At 48.2% G+C, this 21,716-nt stretch overlaps 1 protein-coding gene across 1 annotated transcript in view; it reads right to left on the bottom strand.

Annotated features, from left to right (window-relative positions):
* Positions 1-21,716, bottom strand: part of pde2a (phosphodiesterase 2A) — a gene marked incomplete at its 5' end in the record, with an annotated part of 420,725 nt that overhangs the window by 174,159 nt on the left and 224,850 nt on the right. The window contains one exon of the mRNA XM_084308457.1: positions 19,087-19,161. Coding sequence (XP_084164583.1) covers positions 19,087-19,161 — 75 coding nt within the window. The remainder of the gene's footprint in view (positions 1-19,086; positions 19,162-21,716) is intronic.

Here is a 21,716-nt window from a genome sequence, read left to right as displayed (position 1 = left end):
AATATTTGTTATATATATATCCAGTGAAATTATTAGTTACCTGAAATTATTCAGTTTTTTGGACGGGGAAACCCTGCATATATCGGTATCGGTTGATATCGGTTGATATCGGTATCGGAAATTAAGAGTTGGACAATATCGGAATATCGGTATCGGTAAAAAAGCCAATATCGAGCATCCCTAGTTAGAACCCACTAGGGTCTCTACTGGCGGGGTAGCCTGGTCGGTAGGGTTGGACATAATTTTACTATCTACTTTTTCCGCGTTTACCGTCTGTAGAAAGCTAGGTGGTATACTGGCAACGTAATCCTCTAAGTACTGAGGTGTCTGCCGTCTACGCTGCGGGCGATCTATTTTAGGAGAACCGTTTTGTGGAGTGTTCATCATTGGCCATGTCAATATTAATACCACTATATTAATATTACGCTAGTTACCCTCCGGCTCGAAGGACCAATTGTAACTGAGGGGTACAATTCCCTGACTGTATTGATAAGTATGGTATCATTAAACCACTACCGTCTTATGTACATTCCTACTGGCCATACAGTACACAGGTATCTAATGATGAACACTTCCCACAATGACTCGGTTCCACACAAAACTGGATTTAAGTATTTATTAGCAGTAATGATAGTACATAATATACTTTACTTTAGATGCGCTTATAAGGCAAAGGAATGTGCGTAGGCAAATCAATAACGTATGTCCATTCTCATATTACGCAGGAGATAATAATACAACCTGAATCTTAGGAATTATATCTATGGTACTCTGGTAATATAGCGGGAGATACTGGTAGGGTCCCTCCGGTCGTAAGCCAGCAAGGGTAGAGGATTTGTCGGTAGTAGAGTCTGGGTCAACGATGATAAGGAGACTCCAAGTACAGGAGACGGTGCAATAAGATCTTGATCCGCAGACGAATACAGCTGTTCTCCGTAGCATGCAGCTCCACATGGAAGAAAGCTAGCCGGCCTCAGGCTTCTGAGAGGCGGACTCGACAAGGCTCCTCACAGGGTAAATCCCACACAATTGTGGGTGTCGGCGATTCTCCGCTCCATTAATTACAGGACCAAAAGCAAATATAATCCAGCCGAAAAGGGCTATGCAGTCGTCGGTAGGTTATCCAGTGTACATAATCCACACGGTCCTCGTCTAGGGCCCCTCGGGTGAAAGCGCCATGGTAAGCAGCCCAGCCTGGATAAGCACTCTAGCTGGTACGAGGAAACGTTGGTGATGCTGGTCACTGTAGAACGGTAGCCGCACGATACACTATACACAAATAGACTATTACTGACTTAATAGAATCGGTCGAACTCGACGGTACAGCGTTAAACTCTGACACTTCAGTTATTAATTCGCACGCGGTCTCAATGCTCTATTTGGGGCCAAACAGGCCATACTTCACCGCACGTTGTATCGTGGGTGAGGCTTCAACTTATTGGGTAACTCTAGACTTCTGACTAAGTGCTTCTGTATTCACCTGCGCCGTATTTATACGTTAGGTGAACAAACTAGTACCAGCTTTATTCCTGTCTCATATCCTTGCGCAGAACCGTTCATGTCCAGGCAAGTCCCCGGCGGTGACTTTGAACCAGACCTTGGAGGTATGGCCATGGCGCTTGGTGGACCGCTGTCCAATAGGAGAATGAAATATTATGGTCTGTACTAGGCTAAAGGGATATTCCGTGTATATGTACAAGGAATATACAAGGGATATCAAACGATATACAAATATTATGCAATATATATCAATCAATAAATATATATATTCGGTTTAATCTGATCCTTCGTAACAGTACCGTTTACCTCCACCATCTGCTCTCTCCCCTGCAGGTAGGATTGCATCCAGCTCACTGATAGACTATCAAAACCAATTGCTTTTAGCTTGTCAATCAGAATGGTGTGATTGACAGTGTCGAAGGCCTTTTGTAGGTCCAGCATGACCATGCCGCAGTATTTGCCCGCGTCCACCTCTTGTTTGATGTGGTCGTTTAAATAGAGAAGGCATGTGTCAGTGGAGTGGGATGTTCTGAAGCCAGATTGGAATCCGTAGATTAGATTTTTTCCGCAAGGTGTTTTTCGACCTGTTCGTATAATTTTCCATGACTTTCGAGATGGAGGTAAGAATAGAAACAGGGCGGTAGTTGCCTGGGTCTAATATACTGCCTTTTTTGTGCAGGGGTGTTACTCTCGCAATTTTGAAGTCCTTGGGGATGTGTCCCTGTTTTATGGAGAGGTTTATTATGTGTGTGATGACTGGGGTGATGGCGGCTGCTGAGTCTCTGAGGAATTTGGAGGGGATGTTGTCATGGCCAGTGGCCTTGTTAGGTTGGAGGGCGCTCAGTTTTTTGAGTACCTCATCTGTTGTTACCATTTCCAGTTTGAAGTCGTCTTTGTGGACCCCTAGGTTCTTGTAGTATGCTACTATGTGTTCTACCCCATAATGCCCTGAGTGGGAGGGTAGTTTGTTTACCAGTGTTGTGGCTATGTTTGTGAAGAAACTATTTAAGTAATTGGCTACATCCAGCTTGTCTGTGATGAGCGTGTTGTCCGTCTTTATGTTTATGTTTGAGAATCTGGTTTTAAGTTTTTTACTGCAGCCTAGTTGGTTATTGAGTAATTTCCAAAGTTCACGTGGTTTGTTTTTGTTTTCCTCGTTTTTTTTTTGCTGTTTTGATCATGGAGTTTACGTCATTTCTTAGTCTGTTTCTTTCCAGTTTGAGTTCAGTCACGTGGGCTTGGAGTTCACTGCTCGTGCTTATGGTAAGCTTTGACTGACTTTTACGAAACTCAGAGCATTTTTTGTCTCTGGTTTTCATAGCGGTCAGTATTTCAGTGTGCATCCACGGCTCCGTGCGATTTTTTACCCTGGTGGTTCTTAGGGGGGCCATGTTGTTTAGTATCGTTGAAAATTTGGTTTTGAAGCCAAGCCATGTTTCTTCAACCAGTGTACCATTGAGCTCATCTGACCAGTCCAGACTCTCCAGTTCAAGGTTAAAGGCCTCGCTAGAGTAGGTTTTGAGGTCTCTAGATGTGACTGTTTTGTGACAGCCAGCCTTTTGTTTTAGCTTTTTGCGGGTACAGAATATCATATAATGATCACTTAACCCGCATGCTATAACCCCTTTATTGGCGATCTTGGACTTGTCAGAGGTCAGGATGAGGTCAATGGTAGTCTGAGTTGACTCACATACACGTGTGGGTTGTGTGATTAGCTGGCTGAGGCCGTGCAGATCACAAAACCTATTGTAGGATTTGAAGACGGGTGCATCTTTTTGTTGCATATCCGTGTTCCAATCCCCAATAAGAATCATTTCTGCATCCTCAGCTCCAGCTAAGCACGCATCCAACACATCATAAAAGCCATTTTGGTCTGGCGGTCTATAAATTGTGCCGACTAGAACAGATTTCAAATAGAATTTCTACAAAAACAGTTTCAATAGCCTCATGATCTAGGTCTGTACGGTTAATACATTTGGTGTCTTTGTGAATGTACATACAGACACCTCCTCCATGCCTGTTCCTGTCATTGCGGACTAAAGAATAGTTCTCCAATTCAATTTCCGGGTCTGTTACTGATGAATCCAGTTTAGTTTCAGAGAAACATAGAATGTTTACCTTACCGCTAATGAAATGTTGCCTTATTTCTGCCAGTTTGAGTCTAAGGCTGTTTACATTAAGATGGAAAATATGAAGTCCATTTTGATTTGCTGTGTAGTCTATATCCTTGAGATAAAGGTAGGGTTCTTCTTCTGTGGGAAGGGGGGGGGGGGCTCTGTGATGTCCAGAGGGGGGGTGGGGGATCCTTTGATCAAGGTGGGTGTCCTGCGACGGGAGGGGGGTGGGGTGGGGGCTGTGTTGTTATTATTCGGTCCGTGTGCAGGAGGGGGGGGTGGGTGTGTGTCATGCCCTGGTTCATCTGCTAGCGTCTGTGTTGATTGCGTCTGGTGGTGAAATTCCGTGGGGAGGGGGCAGGGGCCAGGGGCCAGGGGCTATGTTGATTCCATCCCGCCGGCTCCCTGCTGTGGTGATGTCTCGCTGACCGGGTGGCCTTCGGTGGGGGAAGGGTAGGGTCCTCTGGCTCCGGTAGTTTGCTGTGTTAGCTTGCCGGCTACCTGCGCCACCGTCGAGTTGATTATCCCCGGTACCTTCACTCCCGTCTCGTCCTCCCATGTGTTCCTCTGCGGCGGCGTCGGGTGTGTTGATTGCTCCGGCGTCGGGTGGAAAGTAGGCACCCAAAGCCATCGTTGCATCCTGTAGTGCCAGACCCAGTCGTCGCGTCTGGGTTTGCGTCCTGACGGGGTCCTGACGTGGCTGGGTCCGGGGTTGACACTGTTGTTGTTGTTGTTGTTGAAAAGGATGTTGTTGTCGTTGTTGTTGTTGATCGCTACGGAAGTCGTCACTGCTCCGGTGTCGGGTGGAATGTATGCACCCGACGCCGGTGTTAGGATGTTGGTGTCGTTGAAAAGGATGTTGTTGTCATTATTGTTGATCGCGACGGTAGCCGCCACTATTTGTGGGAGCCTCTGATTCATCACTTTCTGTTGTAGTCGTGTAGTCGGGCCCGGGTTTAATTGAATATCTCCCGCAACGAGTAGATAAAGGATGATTATCGTCCTTCGATCTAGTTTACCTGCTGGGGGCATTTTCTTCCGCTCCGGATTTGCCGTTAGGAACCCGTGGATAGCTGCGGTCAGGGCCGGCTGGGGAAATAATTCATACCGGGAGATATAGCGCGAAATATAGCCCCAGTCAGGCCACTTTTTAAGCGGGGGGTCTGGGGGTCCCCCACCAGGAAATTTTTTGTTACAAAGACTTAATTTCCTGCATTCTGGTGAATTTTAGTGCATGTGAATCACAAACTAATGAGCCAACAATTGCTTAGTACAATGTACTGTTATGGACCTCAAATAAAACTGTTGTGGCAGGGGTACACCCCCTGTCCTTCAAGGTTCCCGTCACGTGGCGGTTCGGCACGTTACGGGGGGGGGGGGAGTTTCCTGGTCCCACGGCCTGGTATATTGGGCGTGTGCACCGCAGGAATTCCCCCGCCATAGAGTACGTCGCCGTGCGCGTCTCTGTTGGTAGGACTTCCGTGTGCTGTTCAGGTCCATGTGATGGATCTGTTTCAGGGGGGTGGTCAGGGCTCCTCCTCACCAAGCGCCTATTCGGGCCTTCTGTGAGTTTGGACTCCTCTTCCATGTGAGGGAGCCTCCATCAGAGTACAGAGCCTTCCTCCTCAGATTGTCAAAGTGAGTGGACCCTCTAGAAGGTGTCCTATTCTATTGTATATGTATTCGATTCAATTCGATTATTGAGTGTGTATGGGTTCAGTGCCTCTTCCCCGGAGAGCCCTAAAACCAATTTTTTACATGGCTCAAGGTGCAATATATTCTTTTCAATCTGTACAGCTCGCGTGGGAAGTCTCTCTGGGGATCCCCGTCTCCTTCCTATGGGAGGGTGGTGGGATGTAAAAATGTGAACAATTTTTACCCCTGGCTGTGTAGACTGGGATACATACTGTTGATGTTTCCTTCTTTTCTATTCAAAAAATGTTGGAGTTAGGAAGTGTCACACCCATCTTGTCGTTCCCCTGGGCGCCTTGGGGATTCAATGACAGGTCTAAATAGCCTGTTCATTGATGGGGGTGTGTCCCGACGCACGTATAGTGCTAGCTCGCTGTAAACAGGCGACTGACTGGCACGCCTTGGTTGCTTGTGGTTAAAACGGCGTTTTTATAAAGCAACTGAGATGGGGGTTTTTCCTCTTCCGACGACCAAATCCCACGACCTGGGTTGGTTTTCGACGGATTCTCGTTCATGTCTGGGGGATGATGACGGAATGGATCTGAACATATGTAGAGGGGTCTCACGCCCTTGGGGTGGGCCACCAGGCGCGGTTCGCCCGAACGTCTGGGTGGCGCCTTCTTTTCATGTTAAGATCGACACGCATATCTGCCCTTTCTCCTGGAGTAGGCATGTCGGCGTGGTTAGGGCACAGGACTGGTTCTGGTGACGCTGGTCCGGATCAGTTGAACCCGTTGTCCGGCGGGGATGCAGATCTGCTGTTCTGGTACCCTGAGGGACTTGGGCTTTTTTCAGGGGGAAAAATGCCAGGTCGGTCCGGGTGTCACAGGGTTAAGCGCTATGGAGACCCTGGTTGGGTACGTTTTTACTCAGCACTGTCGTAATGGCTTACGGCCATGCCATTCTGTACACGCTCGATCTCGTCGGATCTCGGCCGCTACACAGGTTGGTCCTGGTTAGTACTTGGTTGGGAGACCGCCTGGGAATACCAAGTGTTGGAGCCAGATTCAGTCCTTAATATTTATTTATTTATTTAGTTAAAAATATGAAGCAATATTGTTTGGAAAACGATTTGAAATTAACTTGATCGATAACATCTTTTATTTGTTATGACTTGGATGTGTGTTGCTTCAACAACGTGGAGGTGTGTCTGGTCCAGCCCATTTTGAACCAGTGATTACAGCACCCTAGTGTGTGAACTCACTTTATCAATGGACTGGTGCGCTAGTAAAAAACATGACACTGGAATGTAAGGCATGCAGCCCAGACGGTTTTTGACCGCCGCAAGCGCTATGGATTTGGAACTTTAAAAATTGGAAACAGGACACCAACGGGAATAAGCCAGCACACCTCCACGTCATCCGGTAGGAACCCATTCACGCTAAACAAAGCTTCAAGTAAATGACAATAAATACTCTTTTCTATAAACCAAACAATTCATCTCAGCTGTTTTCTTACGGAAAAGCGCATGCGCGCGTCAACCAAGGCTGTGGATCTCACACCAAGTACGGTGTGCTTAGGGGCTGGTTCTCCATTCTTTTTCGCTCCTCTCTCACGCATGGCGAAGAGGGGCCTGTGGGGGTGGTTTTTGACCTCCTCTGGTGACCCTGTGCTTCCCGTACCGCCAGGCCCGGTCCGAAGTAATGTTTCGTCGACCCGTAGGCCTGGGTTAACCCTTTTTGGAAACTGAAACACTTGTACTGCGGTATAGCCGGTGTATACCCGCAGGTGTGTTTTGGAGTTTTTTCTTGAGGGGTTATAGGAACAACCACCGCATTGGGTAACACCAAGGTGGTTGATTCCCTGGTGTGTTGGAGCAGTGTCAACTCCCGGGTTCACCGTTGAGGGTGCCCCTGCACGTTCATGACGTCTGCCAATCGTGTCAGCCTTCTCTGCCTCGACCCGTCTGGGTGGGGGTTTTTAAATGGAGGCTTGGTCATGCAACACCGCCAGCTTACGCTCCTTCCGCCGGGGCGGCTGTGTTCAGCTGTTCCCTCTGGCGCCTGTCTCGTCCGCAGTCTCCAGGCTAGGGTTAATAGCCTGTTGCCTGGTTTTTCCCTGGTGCGCTGCCTGCATCCGTTGGTTAACCTTTTTTGTGTGCTTACGGCCGTGCTGACTGCCTGTTGCAGGGTCAGTGTGCCAGGCGGTGTACTATTGGGGGGACGGGGCCCGCTCGGCTGAGGGGCCTTTGTCCGAATACGCTGGCGATGTGGGGGGCGGGGCACTACGTGCCCACCTGGTGGGGTCTTGATGCTGGCATCATGGACTTCTCCGGGCCCCCATTCCAGGGAGTCCAGTCCTTTTGGTGGGTCTGGGTCTTTGTGACGTACCTTGGGTACGTGGGTTGGTCATTATCATTATTACTATGGTGACGCTCGGCGTCACTCTCTGCACTGTCCTCGCACACGTGCACGCGCACTGAATAAAGACCACAATGTACCTTTAATCCCAATATTTGTCTGACCACACCCCTATCAGCTTACCCATATAAGCAGGGGTGGGGCCACCCACTCGCCTCCTTCCCAAGCTTTCACCACAAGGCGAGATCAAGCGCTGCAGCGGCGTCGGATGCCGAGCGTCACCTTACTAACAGAACTTGGTTATAGTCATAACCTAACGTTCTGTATCGTATGGCTCTCGCTCGGCGTCACTCTCTGCACAAGGGAGGCCGAGCGAGAGCCATCGGCCGACAAATACACCCCGCTGAAAGCCCCCCACAACCATCAGAACAGGGAGGGCCGAGCCCCCCCGACCCACCCTAATGGAGGGCACCCCCCCTATTGGAGGTTTCCCGGGAGGGCGACGGACCCGACCGTGCGAAGAGGCACTCAAGCAACTCAACGGACAGGGTGAGCAGACCGTGGCCTGACCCCACGACTACACACACGCACAACCCGCATGCCACCCGGGAACGAACGGAGGGAACAACCTCGTTACTGCCCCCAGAATCACGGGGTCAAGGGCAAACCCAACCCCGTGGCAAGGCCGTAGCAGCGGAGCGCGAAGGAAGGCCCAGACCCACCAAAGGGACTGGACCCCCTGGAATGGGGGCCCGGAGAAGTCCATGATGCCAGCATCAAGACCCCACCAGGTGGGCACTTAGTGACCCCGCCCCCCACATCGCCAGCGTATTTGGACAAAGGCCCCTCAGCCGAGCGGGCCCTGTCCCCCCAATAGTACCCTGCCTGGCACACTGACCCTGCAGAACAGGCAGTCAGCATGGCCATAAGCACACAAAAAAGGTTAACCAACGGAAGCAGGCAGCGCACCGGGGAAAAACCAGGCAACTGGCTGTTAACCCTAGCCTGGAGACTGCGGACGAGACAGGCGCCAGAGGGGACAGCTGAACACAGCTGCCCCGGCGGAAGGGGCGTATGCTGGCGTTGTTGCATGACCAAGCCTCCATTTAAAAACCCCCACCCAGAGGGGTTGAGGCAGAGAAGGCTGACACGATTGGCAGACGTCATGAACGTGCAGGGGCACCCTCAACCGGTGAACCCGGGAGTTGACACTGCTCCAACACACCAGGGAATCAACCACCTTGGTGTTACCCAATGCGGTGGTTGTTCCTATAAACCCTCAAGAAAAAAACTCCAAAACACACCTGCGGGTATACACCGGCTATACCGCAGTACAAGTGTTTCAGTTTTCAAAAAAGGGTTAACCCAGGCCTACGGGTCGACGAAACATGACTTCGGACCGGGCCCGGCGATACGGGAAGCACAGGGTCACCAGAGGAGGTCAAAGACCACCCCAACAGGCCCCTCTTCGCCATGCATGAGAGAGGAGCGAAAAATTATGGAGAACCAGCCCCAAGCACACCGTACTTGGTATTCCCAGGCGGTCTCCCAACCAAGTACTAACCAGGACCAACCTGTGTAGCGGCCGAGATCTGACGAGATCGAGCGTGTACAGGTTGGCATGGCCGTAGGCCATTACGACAGTCCTGAGTAAAAAATTTACCCAACCAATAATAATAATAATAATAAATCAAATTTATATAGCGCCTTTCATAGAACCCAAGGTCGCTTTACAATCAGGACAAAAAATAGGGCAAGGAAAGTAGGGGGGGAGGGGGAAGAGGGGATGAGGGAAAGTAGGGGATAATGGACCTAATTTAATCTAAAACTAACTGATGGGGAAAGCCTTGGTGAAGAGGTGTGTTTTTAGAGCGGATTTGAAGGTGTCCAGGGTTGGGGCATTGCGGATTTCGGGGGGGAGAGAGTTCCAGAGGGTAGGGGACGCCACGCTGAAGGCTCTGTCCCCAAAAGTCCGTAACCTGGTGCGAGGGATGGAGAGGAGACCTAGATCAGAGGATCGTAGGTTCCGGGATGGAGTGTACTGGTGGAGGAGATCAGACAGGTACCGGGGGGCGAGGGCATGGAGGGATGAGAGGTGAGGAGCAGGAGTTTGAAGGTGATGCGGAACCTGACTGGAAGCCAGTGGAGATGGATGAGGGTGGGGGTGATGTGCTGCCAGGGCTTGGTGTGAGTGAGAACCCTGGCAGCTGAGTTCTGGACATACTGGAGCCTGTCCAGGGCTTTGCTGGGTACCCCGAACAGGACTCCATTACAGTAGTCCAACCGGGAGGTGAAAAATGAGTGGATCAGGGTCTCCGCCACAGAGTCTGAGAGTGAGGGTCGGAGACGGGAGATGTTCCTGAGGTGGTAGAAGGCAGACTTGGTGACAGATTTGATGTGGGAGTGAAATGAAAGTGTGGAGTCAAGGGTGACGCCCAGGTTACGGACTTCGAGAGACGGGGAGATGGAACAGCCGTCAATGTGGAGGAGGAGATCTCCAACCTTCCCGAGCAGTGCCTTGGGGGCCACAACCATGAGCTCTGTCTTTTTGCTGTTGAGTTTAAGTAATTTGGTTGCCATCCAGGTTTTTATAGCGTGGAGGCAGTTGACTACAGACTGTGGGGGGAGCTGGGAGGATGGTGAGGTGCTGATGTAGAGCTGAGTATCATCTGCATAACAGTGAAAGTTGAGTCCGTGGTGACGTATAATCTGACCGAGGGGGAGCATGTAAATGGTGAATAGTAGGGGACCCAGCACAGAGCCCTGGGGGACACCGTGGTTGACTGGGGCCGGGGGGGAGGATGAGCCGCTGACGCTGACAAACTGAGATCTATTTGTGAGATATGAATGAAACCATGACAGAGCGGGTCTCCATAGCGCTTAACCCTGTGACACCCGGACCGACCTGGCATTTTTCCCCCTGAAAAAAGCCCAAGTCCCTCAGGGTACCAGAACAGCAGATCTGCATCCCCGGCGGACAACGGGTTCAACTGATCCGGACCAGCGTGACCAGAACCAGTCCCGTGCCCTAACCACGCCGACATGCCTACTCCAGGAGAAGGGGCAGATATGCGTGTTGATCTTAAACATGAAAAGAAGGCGCCACCCAGACGTTCGGGCGAACCACGCCCGGTGGCCCACCCCCAGGGCGTGAGACCCCTCTACATATGTTCAGATCCATTCCGTCATCATCCCCCAGATATGAACGAGAATCCGTCGATAACCAAACCAGGTCCTCGGATTTGGTCGTCGGAAGAGGAAAAACCTCCATCCCAGTTGCTTTATAAAAACGCCGTTTTAACCTCAAGCAACCAAGGTGTGCCAGTCAGTCGCCTGTTTACAGAACACCCCGAGCTAGCACTATACGTGCGTCGGGACACACCCACATCAATGAACAGGCTATTTAGACCTGTCATTGAATCCCCAAGGCGCCCAGGGGAACGACAAGAGGGGTGTGATACTCCCTAACTCCAACTCTTTTTAGTAGAAAAGAAGGAAGCACCAACAGTATGTATCCCAGTCTACACAGCCGGGGGTAAAGTTTTTTCACATTTTTACATCCCACCACCCTCCCATAGGAAGGAGACGGGAATCCCCAGAGAGACTTCCCACGCGAGCTGTACAGATTGAAAAGAATATATTGCACTTGAGCCATGTAAAAAATTGGTTTTAGGGCTCTCCGGGGAGGAGGCACTGAACCCATACACACTCAATAATCGAATTGAATCGAATACATACACAATAGAGTAGGACTCCTTCTAGAGGGTCCACTCACCTTGACAATCTGAGGAGGAGACTCTGTACTCTGAAGGAGGCTCCCTCCTCACGGAAGGAGTCCCAACTCACAAAAGGCCCGAATAGGAGCTTGGTGAGGAGGAGCCCTGACCACCCCCCGAAACAGATCCATCACATGGACCTGAACAGCACACGGAAGTCCTATCAACAGAGACGCGCACGGTGACGTACTCTATGGCGGGGGAATTTCTGCGGTGCACACGCCCAATATTCCAGGCCGTGGTACCAGGAAACTCCCTCCCCCCCCCCCCCCCCCCCCCCTCACCCTGTAACGTGCCGAACCGCAACGTGACAGGAACCTTGAAGGACAGGTGGGTTTACCCCTGACCAACAGAAAAAAGGGGGCGGAAAGGTTACCAGTTCACCCCTTTTTACGACCCCACACCCATGATACGATGTAATGACAAAAAGAGAGTATGACACAGTCATAGTCAGCTCCATGAAGCGTCTGACAGCTTCACACAGCGCATGAGCTAACCTGCTATCTGATTTTTACTAAGGAAAAAACACAGAATAGAGAGGGCTCTCCAAGAGTACTTACACATGTGCTTCTGTGGCCAGTCCAACCCAGTTGTAGGTCACATGACACACACAACCCATCATTACCTACAAATGATGGCAAAAACACTCTACAGAGGAACGCCGTTTTTCATAATGAGAGAATACATAATTCTCGATTAGTATCGGCCACAGGCCTTGCTAAGCACACACGAAAGCGACCAAACAATCCTTTCTTTTAGGAAAATAAAGTTTCTCCAGCAGTCTTAGCACAACCTCAGCAATCAAGCTAAGGGTTACATCGTATCCCTACCACACAGTGACACAATGTAGTGCAACAACATGTCTGAGAGGAGGATGAAGAAGTCCCCAGGGAACCGGGGGGAAACACAATCCTCCTACTTTATCCTTAATACGGCCAGTTAAAACAGGAAAACCTGTTAATATGTGAACACACTGTTCATTGTCATTACAGGCTGAGAAAATAATCATTCTTTACTCATTTGTCACTAAGCATAGCTTTATAGGTTAGTTAACCCCCTTAGTTGTGAGTACACGGTACATATAAACACACATGATGTTTCTCAACACAACAAACCAGATCATTTTCACATCTGTAACAACAACCCGATTTGCATGGAGAAGCTAAATACCAGTGACAAGACAATTCACACATAACTCGCGTCGTATCCTAAATGTAGTGCAGCAACACTCGTTTTGGAAAACACCGTTATTTACAAAACATTTAGAAGGGAAAGCCAGAAGAAGTGTACAAGGTCTGGCCAAACCTTGCCTACCCGGAGCGTAGATCAAGCGAAGTGCAGTCTCAAGGCACCGTAGTAAACACAGCCGTTCTGTGTTGTCGATCTGGGCAGCGTCGCCGCTCCATCCCGTCGCTACGGTCCCCCTTGTTGACACAGTCCTTGCCGTCCTGGCCCAGGGCAGGTTCGACGAACATCCTCTGTCAATGATGACGTCGTAGTCAAGAGTGTTTAAAACATGTTATAATCAAAGCACGTTCAACAGAGTAGCATTAAGCTAACGGCCGCTCTAACCGTCGGTCGCTACCGCCCCTGCCCGCGAGACGCCGAGCGAACGGCGCACGCGACCAGAGGGGAGACTTCGAATCCCCCCCGCCTCTCCCCGTGAGGGAGAGGGGAGTTGGGAACCGCGGCGGCGCGCGAGGGGCCGGAGCCACCCCGCGCTGGGCCTCGGCCGATAGCAGCAAGCTAACGTTTCCTAGCCTAGTGATCACAGCAGGCTAGCGCCGCAGCTAACAGCTGACTGGCTAACAGTAGGGCACCACTAGCACGTAAGCTAAGCAGCTATCACCTGAACTTGTACACAATGATATAACACTCACTCAGACAGGCCGCCGTTCTGAAACCCTCCTCACTTTTTAAGAGAAAAGAGAAACAAGATGTTAACACAGTTTTACAACGGTGATTTTACCAACACCCGACGGAGCCAGCACAATACCCAAATGGCCTGTAGCTGACTTGAACACAGATCTTCCGCTACCGAACATCTATGCCCATATTTCCTCGTGAGGAATACTCTCATTTGGATATGAAAGATGGGGCTCACGGTGACAGAGAAAACATCCACTTGTCCGGAAAACACAGGGATCACCAGTGTTAATGGTCGTGGCCCACTAGTTAAACTATAATGGGCTTCAGACCAAGGTCTTCTGTCGCCTAAGAGGCTGAACAAAGGACCCTAGTCTGGGGCCGGTTTTCATACACATTGTCAACTAGCCCCCATAGCACTAACAGACAAGTGGAGCTTGTCAGCAAAACATAACTCACCAAACCTGGAACCCACCGCTTCTCACAACAGCGGCGCGTCCTACAGCCCAGCTGTGTCTTTACCGCAACCAGCGCACAGCAAGGACTGCAGTTGGAAAAGCATGTAGCGGCGCGAACTCCCAATACGAAAACCGGTGGAGGATTTTTAGAATGATCATCATCTTCCAGACACTCCAGTACGAAGACAATATCGCCGTATTTTCTCAAAAATAGTGAGAGAGAAGATAAAGATATGATGTCAACGTATCCTTGTTTTCCAACTCTTCTCCTACCATCACATCACTTCAAGTGGGGATCTACCGAGGCACTTCCTTGTGGTGAAAGCGAGAAAGGAGGCGAGTGGGTGGCCCCACCCCTGCTTATATGGGTAAGCTGATAGGGGTGTGGTCAGACAAATATTGGGATTAAAGGTACATTGTGGTCTTTATTCAGTGCGCGTGCACGTGTGCGAGGACAGTGCAGAGAGTGACGCCGAGCGAGAGCCATACGATACAGAACAACACATCACGCATATCGCTGTGGTGTCCATTGAGTTAAGAACAGTTGTCTACAATTGAATGTCTCTAAGACTGTCTGTATGTTCTTCTCCAAGGGCCACAGAGAAGTTGCAGAGCAGGATATCTTTATCTCTGGACAGAAATTGCAGGTAGTATCAAAGTACAAGTACTTAGGAGTACACATTGACCTGATTCTCTATCAAAACGTCTGCCTAGTTTTTAAGATCAAGTGTGGATTGTCTCCTCCTCCTTTGTCTGGTTTCATCAACCTCAAGTCTGCTTCGACCAGGAATACTAGAGGTGCGGCTAGGGGGGACTGTACAATCCCTTAAAAAAAAAGTGCATTTGGCCACACCGTCTTTTCATTTAGAGCATCCCACCAATGTAACTCAATACCTCAACCAATTAGAGAGTCTACATCATATGGATAAATAAAGGATAAATAAATATCACTAATTTTTTATCTACCTTAGACGGATCTTTTTCAAGTTCCAAGTTTTAATACTCTTATCAACATGAGTCAACAAATGCTTGCTTTATGCAGCCATTTAACACAAAAGGATTACTGTGGGAGCTATTAACTATTTTCACATTTATTTAATATATTTATTTGTTATGTGATTTTGTAGAATTAATTTGTTTACAGCCATACTATTTAAGTTATTATGAGTTGCAGCTAAATGCTTTTACTTTGAAGGGGTTTTGGGCAATTGGGAAGCACAGCTGGGTGTATTTAGGTAATTAGAGACAATAGCACAGTGGGCATCAGGGAAGGTATATGGTTTTTACCAGCGTTAGGAGATCATATAGTTTCATATAGTTTCAAACAGAATTTTTCTGTATTCTTTGATTAACAGACAATAAATGCCACAAAACTGTCAAATGCTGTCTGGACAATGGACTTCCTGATCTGCGTAAGATTCGCTGCCCTGGTGCTTCAGTGGCTTTTTAGTTTTTATTAGTTGTTGTTGACAAATAGCCACTACATAAAGTAAAAACCCTTCCTTATTGAAGCGGACACTTTTTATTGTTGTTTTGGATTTTTGCCGTTGGATGTTTTGGACATGGAAACACCACACTCAAACGGAGGATCATTCAGATCAGAGAACATGGATGCTGGCGCTCCAGCGTTTGGTCTGGAGATCGAAGACGATGATCAGTGACTTTTGTGAAGCTTGAATTGCCTTGGATCAACCTGTTAAAGACACGATCATCAAGCATTCTTCATACTGTTGGTCCTCATGGCAGGGCTCAAAATTAAAAATTTTACTTGGTAGCACTGGTGCTCCCAACTTCAAAAAGTTGGGAGCACCAGCAAAAATTTAGGAGCACCCACCAAAATGTAAGGAGCACCAACAATATATTTGTAATATATTTTTTTATTGATAAAAAAAACGACAATATAACAGTACTGTAATGCAGAGTGAAAGTAGCCTTAAACTCTAGTAGAGTAGTATAGTAGTGTAGCCTATAGTGTAGACTAGGCATGTGCCGGTATGACATTTTGAGGGTACGATAACCTTGGGCAAAAATACCACGGTTTCACGGTATTCGGTACATAAAAAAATCCCCCATTGAACGTCTTTTATTCAATAAGCTTTTCTGTAAGTGTTATTTATGAATGTGTGACGACTGTCTGTATTACACACAGAGGGAACTGTCTGACCACTTTCAAACTAAGTACAGAATATAAAATACTTCCATTTGACATTAGCTATTTATGGGTGGAATGTTCCGATTCTAGCTCACTAGATCAGTCACATTAAACTTTCTTTTTGTATACTGTAGCTTATAGGGGTGGGCTTGAGTAATCAATTGATCGATTACTCACGGCTGGCTGTTGTTTCAGCCAACAACAGCCAGCTACTGCACTATGAATGAACTATCAATGTACAGTTTCTTCCCCCTCAAATGTATATACTCTCTTTCTTAGACTCTTTTTGTATCACAAACAGTACTGTATTTGTAGATCTGGTATGTCATAAATGTCTTGATGTAGCAGGACTGTCTACCTGTATGCCATATGTTATGATAAATTCAAAATGGGGGACCCTGATGTAAACAAGACGAAAGTATTTCTCTGGTCTGCATCCCCTTAACAATTGTGTGTATTGAGCTGTACTGTATTGTACCCATTCTGCAATCTGTTAATAAAATTTTCAATCAATCAATCATCCAGCCAGCGCAGACCGTATTTAGCTAGCTACAGTTGCTAGGTAGCTAACATTAGCTAGCTAGCTAGCCAACAGCTGCAAAAACGAACGCCTATGATGGTATCAGCCGTTGATACGAGCTATCAGTAGCTAGCTAGCTACATAACGTTAGACAACGCCTCGTGCATTAAACGAAAGTGAATAGTTTACTGGGCCATTTTGTTAAGTGAAAGAGTGTGTAGAAGTGTTATGTTGAAAGAGGAGCTGCACTCTTGCTCTTTTCAGAGCGAATGAGAGATGTTGACTAGACTGGTCTGTGAGGGGGAGGGGGAGGGGGCGGGGCAAGGGCAATGCGAGCACTGGTGGGAGCAGCGTGTGTGAACGTGTGTGTGCTGCAACAGCTTGCTGTAGGATGAGAGAAGACAGCGAGGCTTGAAGGCTAATCTTAACCAATCTAAAATCAGCATTAAATGTAAGAACGTCAAGCTTACGTTTGATTGGTTAGAATGGTCACTGTCGAGCGGTGGCGTAGCGGAGATTGTGTTCGTCACCAACCCCGGAGCTGTGAGCTGGATTCGCTCACAGCTCCGGGGTTGTCACCAGCTTGGCTGGCCGTTCACACTAATACAATTGGCTGTATTAGAGGGTGGGAGAAGCTGGCGGGGTGGGTCCGGGTCGTTGTAAACAGCGACTCCTACAGTTCGGTCGGGGCGCCTGCTAAGCGCGGATAGGACCTGAGTGGGATAGTGTGATCCTTCCACACGCTACGCCCTCTCAGGGAGGATCCGCGCTGCCAGGTGAAAAGAAGCGGTTGATTGGCTGGGGGGGGGGGAGGGGAGAGAGGAGGTCGCACCAGAACAATTATTTGCACTCACACAAATGCTCCCAATTATATTTTGAGGTCGCACGATACAATTTCGGTCGCATATGCAACCAATTCGGTCGCAATTTCGAGCCCTGCCTCATGGCATACTTCATACTGTTGGTCCTCATGGCATACTTCATACTGTTGGTCCTCATGGCATACTTCATACTGTTGGTCATCATGGCATACTTCATACTGTTGGTCGTCATGGCATACTTCATACTGTTGGTCGTCATGGCATACTTCATACTGTTGGTCCTCATGGCATACTTCATACTGTTGGTCCTCATGGCAGACTTCATACTGTTGGTCCTCATGGCATACTTCTGCAAACGACGAGAGGGCCTACCTGGAAGAGGTCAAGGTCCTGGCAGGATGGTGTCAAGAGAACAGCCTCTCCCTGAACGTCAGCAAAACAAAGGAGATGATTGTGGACTTTAGGAGGTCGGGGGTCAGGGACTACAGCCCCCTCAGCATCGACGGGGCACCGGTTGAGAGAGTGAACAGTTTTAAGTACCTCGGAGTCCACATATCCGAGGACTTGACATGGACCACACACATTGACAGTGTTGTGAAGAAGGCACGGCAATGCCTCTACTTCCTCAGGCGCCTAAGGAAGTTCCAAGTCAGTCAGAAAATCCTTAAGAACTTCTACTCATGTACAATAGAGAGCATCCTGACTGGCAATATCACCTCCTGGTTTGGGAATAGCACAGCACAAGACCGTAGCAGACTACAGAGAGTGGCCCGTTCAGCCGAGCGCACAATTGGAGGGGGGCTTCCCACTCTCCAGAACATTTACAACAAGCGGTGCATGGGTAAGGCTAAGATAATTATCAAAGACTCCAGCCACCCAAACAACTGCCTCTTTGAACTGCTGCGGTCAGGCAAGCAATACCGGAGTCTCATGGCAAGCACAGAAAGACTCAGAAGAAACTTCTATCCCAAGGCCATCAGGTTGCTCAACGAACAATAACACTATGCAACAACCATCAAATGCACTCACAGCACACACATCCACACGCACACACTCACTTTAAACAAACAACTCACTGCAGCACCCACTCTACACACTTTAGAACACCTAAACACACTTTATATTTATTGGCAAAGAATTTGCACTACAACCCATACCTCAGTACACCTTACTGTAAATTGTACCTAAATTGTACCTCATCCCATTTCTGCTTTGCACTATATAGTATATTGTATATTAGTATATTGTATAGTATATTGTATGGTAACTCAGTTACTTCTACTCTGCATTGAACATTGTACATACTGAACACTTGTGTCTACTTACGTGACTTCTATTTTTTACTTCTCATTTTATTTTATACTTATCTTTTTTGTCTAGCACAGTCTCTGGAGCGTAACAGAAAGAAGCATTTTGTATAAAAGTATTCTGTACTTCTGTATGAAAACTAATAAAGAAACTTGAACTGTTGGTCCTCATGGCAGACTTCATACTGTAAGTCCTTATGACAGACACCATACTGTACATCCTTATGGCAGACTTCATACTGTAGGTCCTCATGACAGACACCATACTGTACGTCCTTATGGCAGACTTCATACTGTAGGTCTTTATGACAGACACCATACTGTACGTCCTTATGGCAGACTTCATACTGTAGGTCCTTATGACAGACACCATGCTGTACGTCCTTATGGCAGACTTCATACTGTAGGTCCTTATGGCATAAAAACATGCCTATAATATTATAACATGCCTATAATACAATTATAATATGAGTATAATATAATAACATGCCTATAATATAATAGCATGCCTATAATATTCCCATAGACAGGTCCTACTCATTATGCAAAAAAAATATCGCTCCCAGACAGGATAGGTTACCTGGCAGAAGACCTGGTGGTTGTCTTCAGACACGAGAAGGAGACAGCAGCACAGGGATCTGGTCTGCTCCTGGAGCTGAGGAGAAAAACAACCACTCGGGATCAGCCTAGAAAAACACACTATTGTTATGACTAGAGCAGGGGTGGCCAACCAGTCAGAGACTAAGAGCCACAAAAATTACTGTGGTACCACAAAGAGATACACCATATATACCAGCGTTTCTCAACCTTTTTTCAGTCACGGCACCCTTCATGTGTTTATAGGTCCCACCCTCTGGCCTCTAATGTTGCTAATGTCTTTTTTATTTGGGCCTCACAGGGTTCTATATCATACTGGCTTCCGCTCAGCGTCATTCTGCACTAACCTCACTTCGTGCACAGCACTGAATAAAAATCCACAATGTACCTTTACACACCGACATCCGTCTGGCCACACCCCTATCCGCTTACCTTCATAAGCAGGTGTGTGGTCACCTACTCGCCTCCTTCTTCACTTTCACCACAAGGAAGTGCCTGTTATATACCCACTTGACGAGGTTGTAAGCTGAAGAAAGTTGAGAGGAAAACAGAAGACGGGAAGATACGTTGACATTATATCTTTATTTTCTCTCTCACTATTTTCGAGAAAATACGGCGATATTGTCTTCGTCACTGGAGTGTCTGGAAGATGATGATCATTCTGACCTCCAACGGCTTTTTCGTATTAGGGGCTCGCGCCGCTGATATACTCCCCAACTGCAGTCCTCCTTGCTGCGGCTGGATGGGTATTGACCCTCCGGTCATACAGCTGGACTGTGGGAGGCACCGGCTGTTGTGAGAAACTGGGTTGCTTCCGTGTTGGGTGAGTACTGTTTTGCTTGCGAGCGCTAGTTGTCTGTTAACGCTATGGGGGTTAGCTGAACATTTTACGAAAGCCGACCCCGGACTGGGGTCCTCTGCGCTGCTTCTTAAGCGGCGGACGGAGGATCTTGGTCTGACGCCCATGATGGTCAACCTAGTGGGCCGCGACCGAGACCTGGTTAAAACCCGGGATTCTCTGGAAGAGCGGATGCTTCTCTGTCCCGTGCAGGCCCCATCTTTCACATGAATGTGGAAGTACACCCTAAAGCACGAGGAAAAGTGGGCATGGATCTTCATTATCGGGAGTTCCATGCTCAAGTCGGCTGCAGCCCGGATGGGAATTGTGCCGGCTCCGCTGTATGTCTGGTAAATCACAGTTGAAAACTGTGTTTGACATTTCTTTTTCTCTTCCCTCTTAGGATGGGGAGGGACTTGGACAGCGGCCTGTCTGAAGTGTGGCTTGTTATGTCGTTGTGTACAGTTCAGGTGATAGCTGCTTAGCTGGCGTGCTAGTTTGTGGCCTACTGTGTTAGCCAGTCAGCTGTTAGCTGCGGCGCTAGCTCGTTGTGTTTACTAGGCTAGTAAACGTTAGCTTGTTGCTATCAGTCGGACGGCTGTTAGCTTAATGCTACACTGTTGAAACATTACTGTGACTATAACATGCCTTAAACACTCTGACTACGACGTCATCTTTGACAGAGGATGTTAGTCGACCCTACACCGGGTTGCCAGTGCCAGCGAGGACTTCGTCAACATGGAGAACGGCGGCTGGGTGGCGTAGCGGACATACCCTCGTCACCAACGCAGGAGATGCTGGGTTCGACTCTGTGTCCCGTTAACCAGTGTTGTAGTCCTCTCGGCCTGCGCTCAGGGTGAAGGTAGGAGTCCTGACCGGACTTTAAACACTTCTTCTTTTCTTCCCTTCTAAATGTTTTGTAATAACGATGTTTCCAAAATGTTTGCTGCAATACATTGAGGATACGACGCGTGTTGTGTGTGAATTGTCTTGTCACTGGTATAGCTTCTCTCTCCATAGTAAATCGGCGTTGTTTTTTACATGTGTAAAAATGAACTGGTTGGTTGTGATGAGAACATGTGTGTTCATGTAACGTTGTAACGTGGGTGAACTCACAACTAAGAGGGTTAGTTAACCTGTGAAGCTATGCTTAGTGACATGTGATTGAGGAATGTTCACCTTGGTCGTATCAAGGGTAAGATAGGAGGGGTGACCCCCCGGTTTCCCTGGGACTTCCCCCCCCTCCTCTCAGACATGTTGTTTACAATATATTGTGTCACTGTGTTTGTGGGGATACGATGTAACCCTCAGCTTAAGTTGCTGGGGTTGTGCTTCCGCTTGAGAAACTATTTTTTTCTAAAGAAAAGGTTGTTTGGTCACTTATCATGTGTGCTTAGCAAGGTCTGTGGCCATTACATAATCGAGGACTTGTGTCTTCTCTCGTTATGAAAAACAGCGTTCCTCTGTAGTAAGAGTGTACTTTTGCCATTTTTTGTTGTGATGAAGGGTTGTGTGTGTCGTTGTGATCTACAACTGGGTTAGGTTTGGTCCACAGAAGCACATGTGTAAGTCTGGACCGGGGCTCTTAAAGGGGCCCTCTCTGTTCTGTGTTTTCCCTTAGTAAAACTCAGATAGCAGGTTAGCACATGAGCTATGTGAAGCTGTTAGATGCTTCATGTAGCATGCTATGACTGTGTCATGCTCTACTTTGTCATTACATCGTATCAGGGGTGAGGGGTCGTAAAGGGGTGAACTGGTAATCCTTTCCTCCCCTT

The sequence above is a fragment of the Notolepis coatsorum genome, assembly GCF_963971535.1.
Source record: "Notolepis coatsorum genome assembly, chromosome: 1".
Taxonomy (NCBI): domain Eukaryota; kingdom Metazoa; phylum Chordata; class Actinopteri; order Aulopiformes; family Paralepididae; genus Notolepis; species Notolepis coatsorum.
Note: the sequence above shows the minus strand (reverse complement) of the source record. Positions and strands in the feature narration are given on the sequence as shown.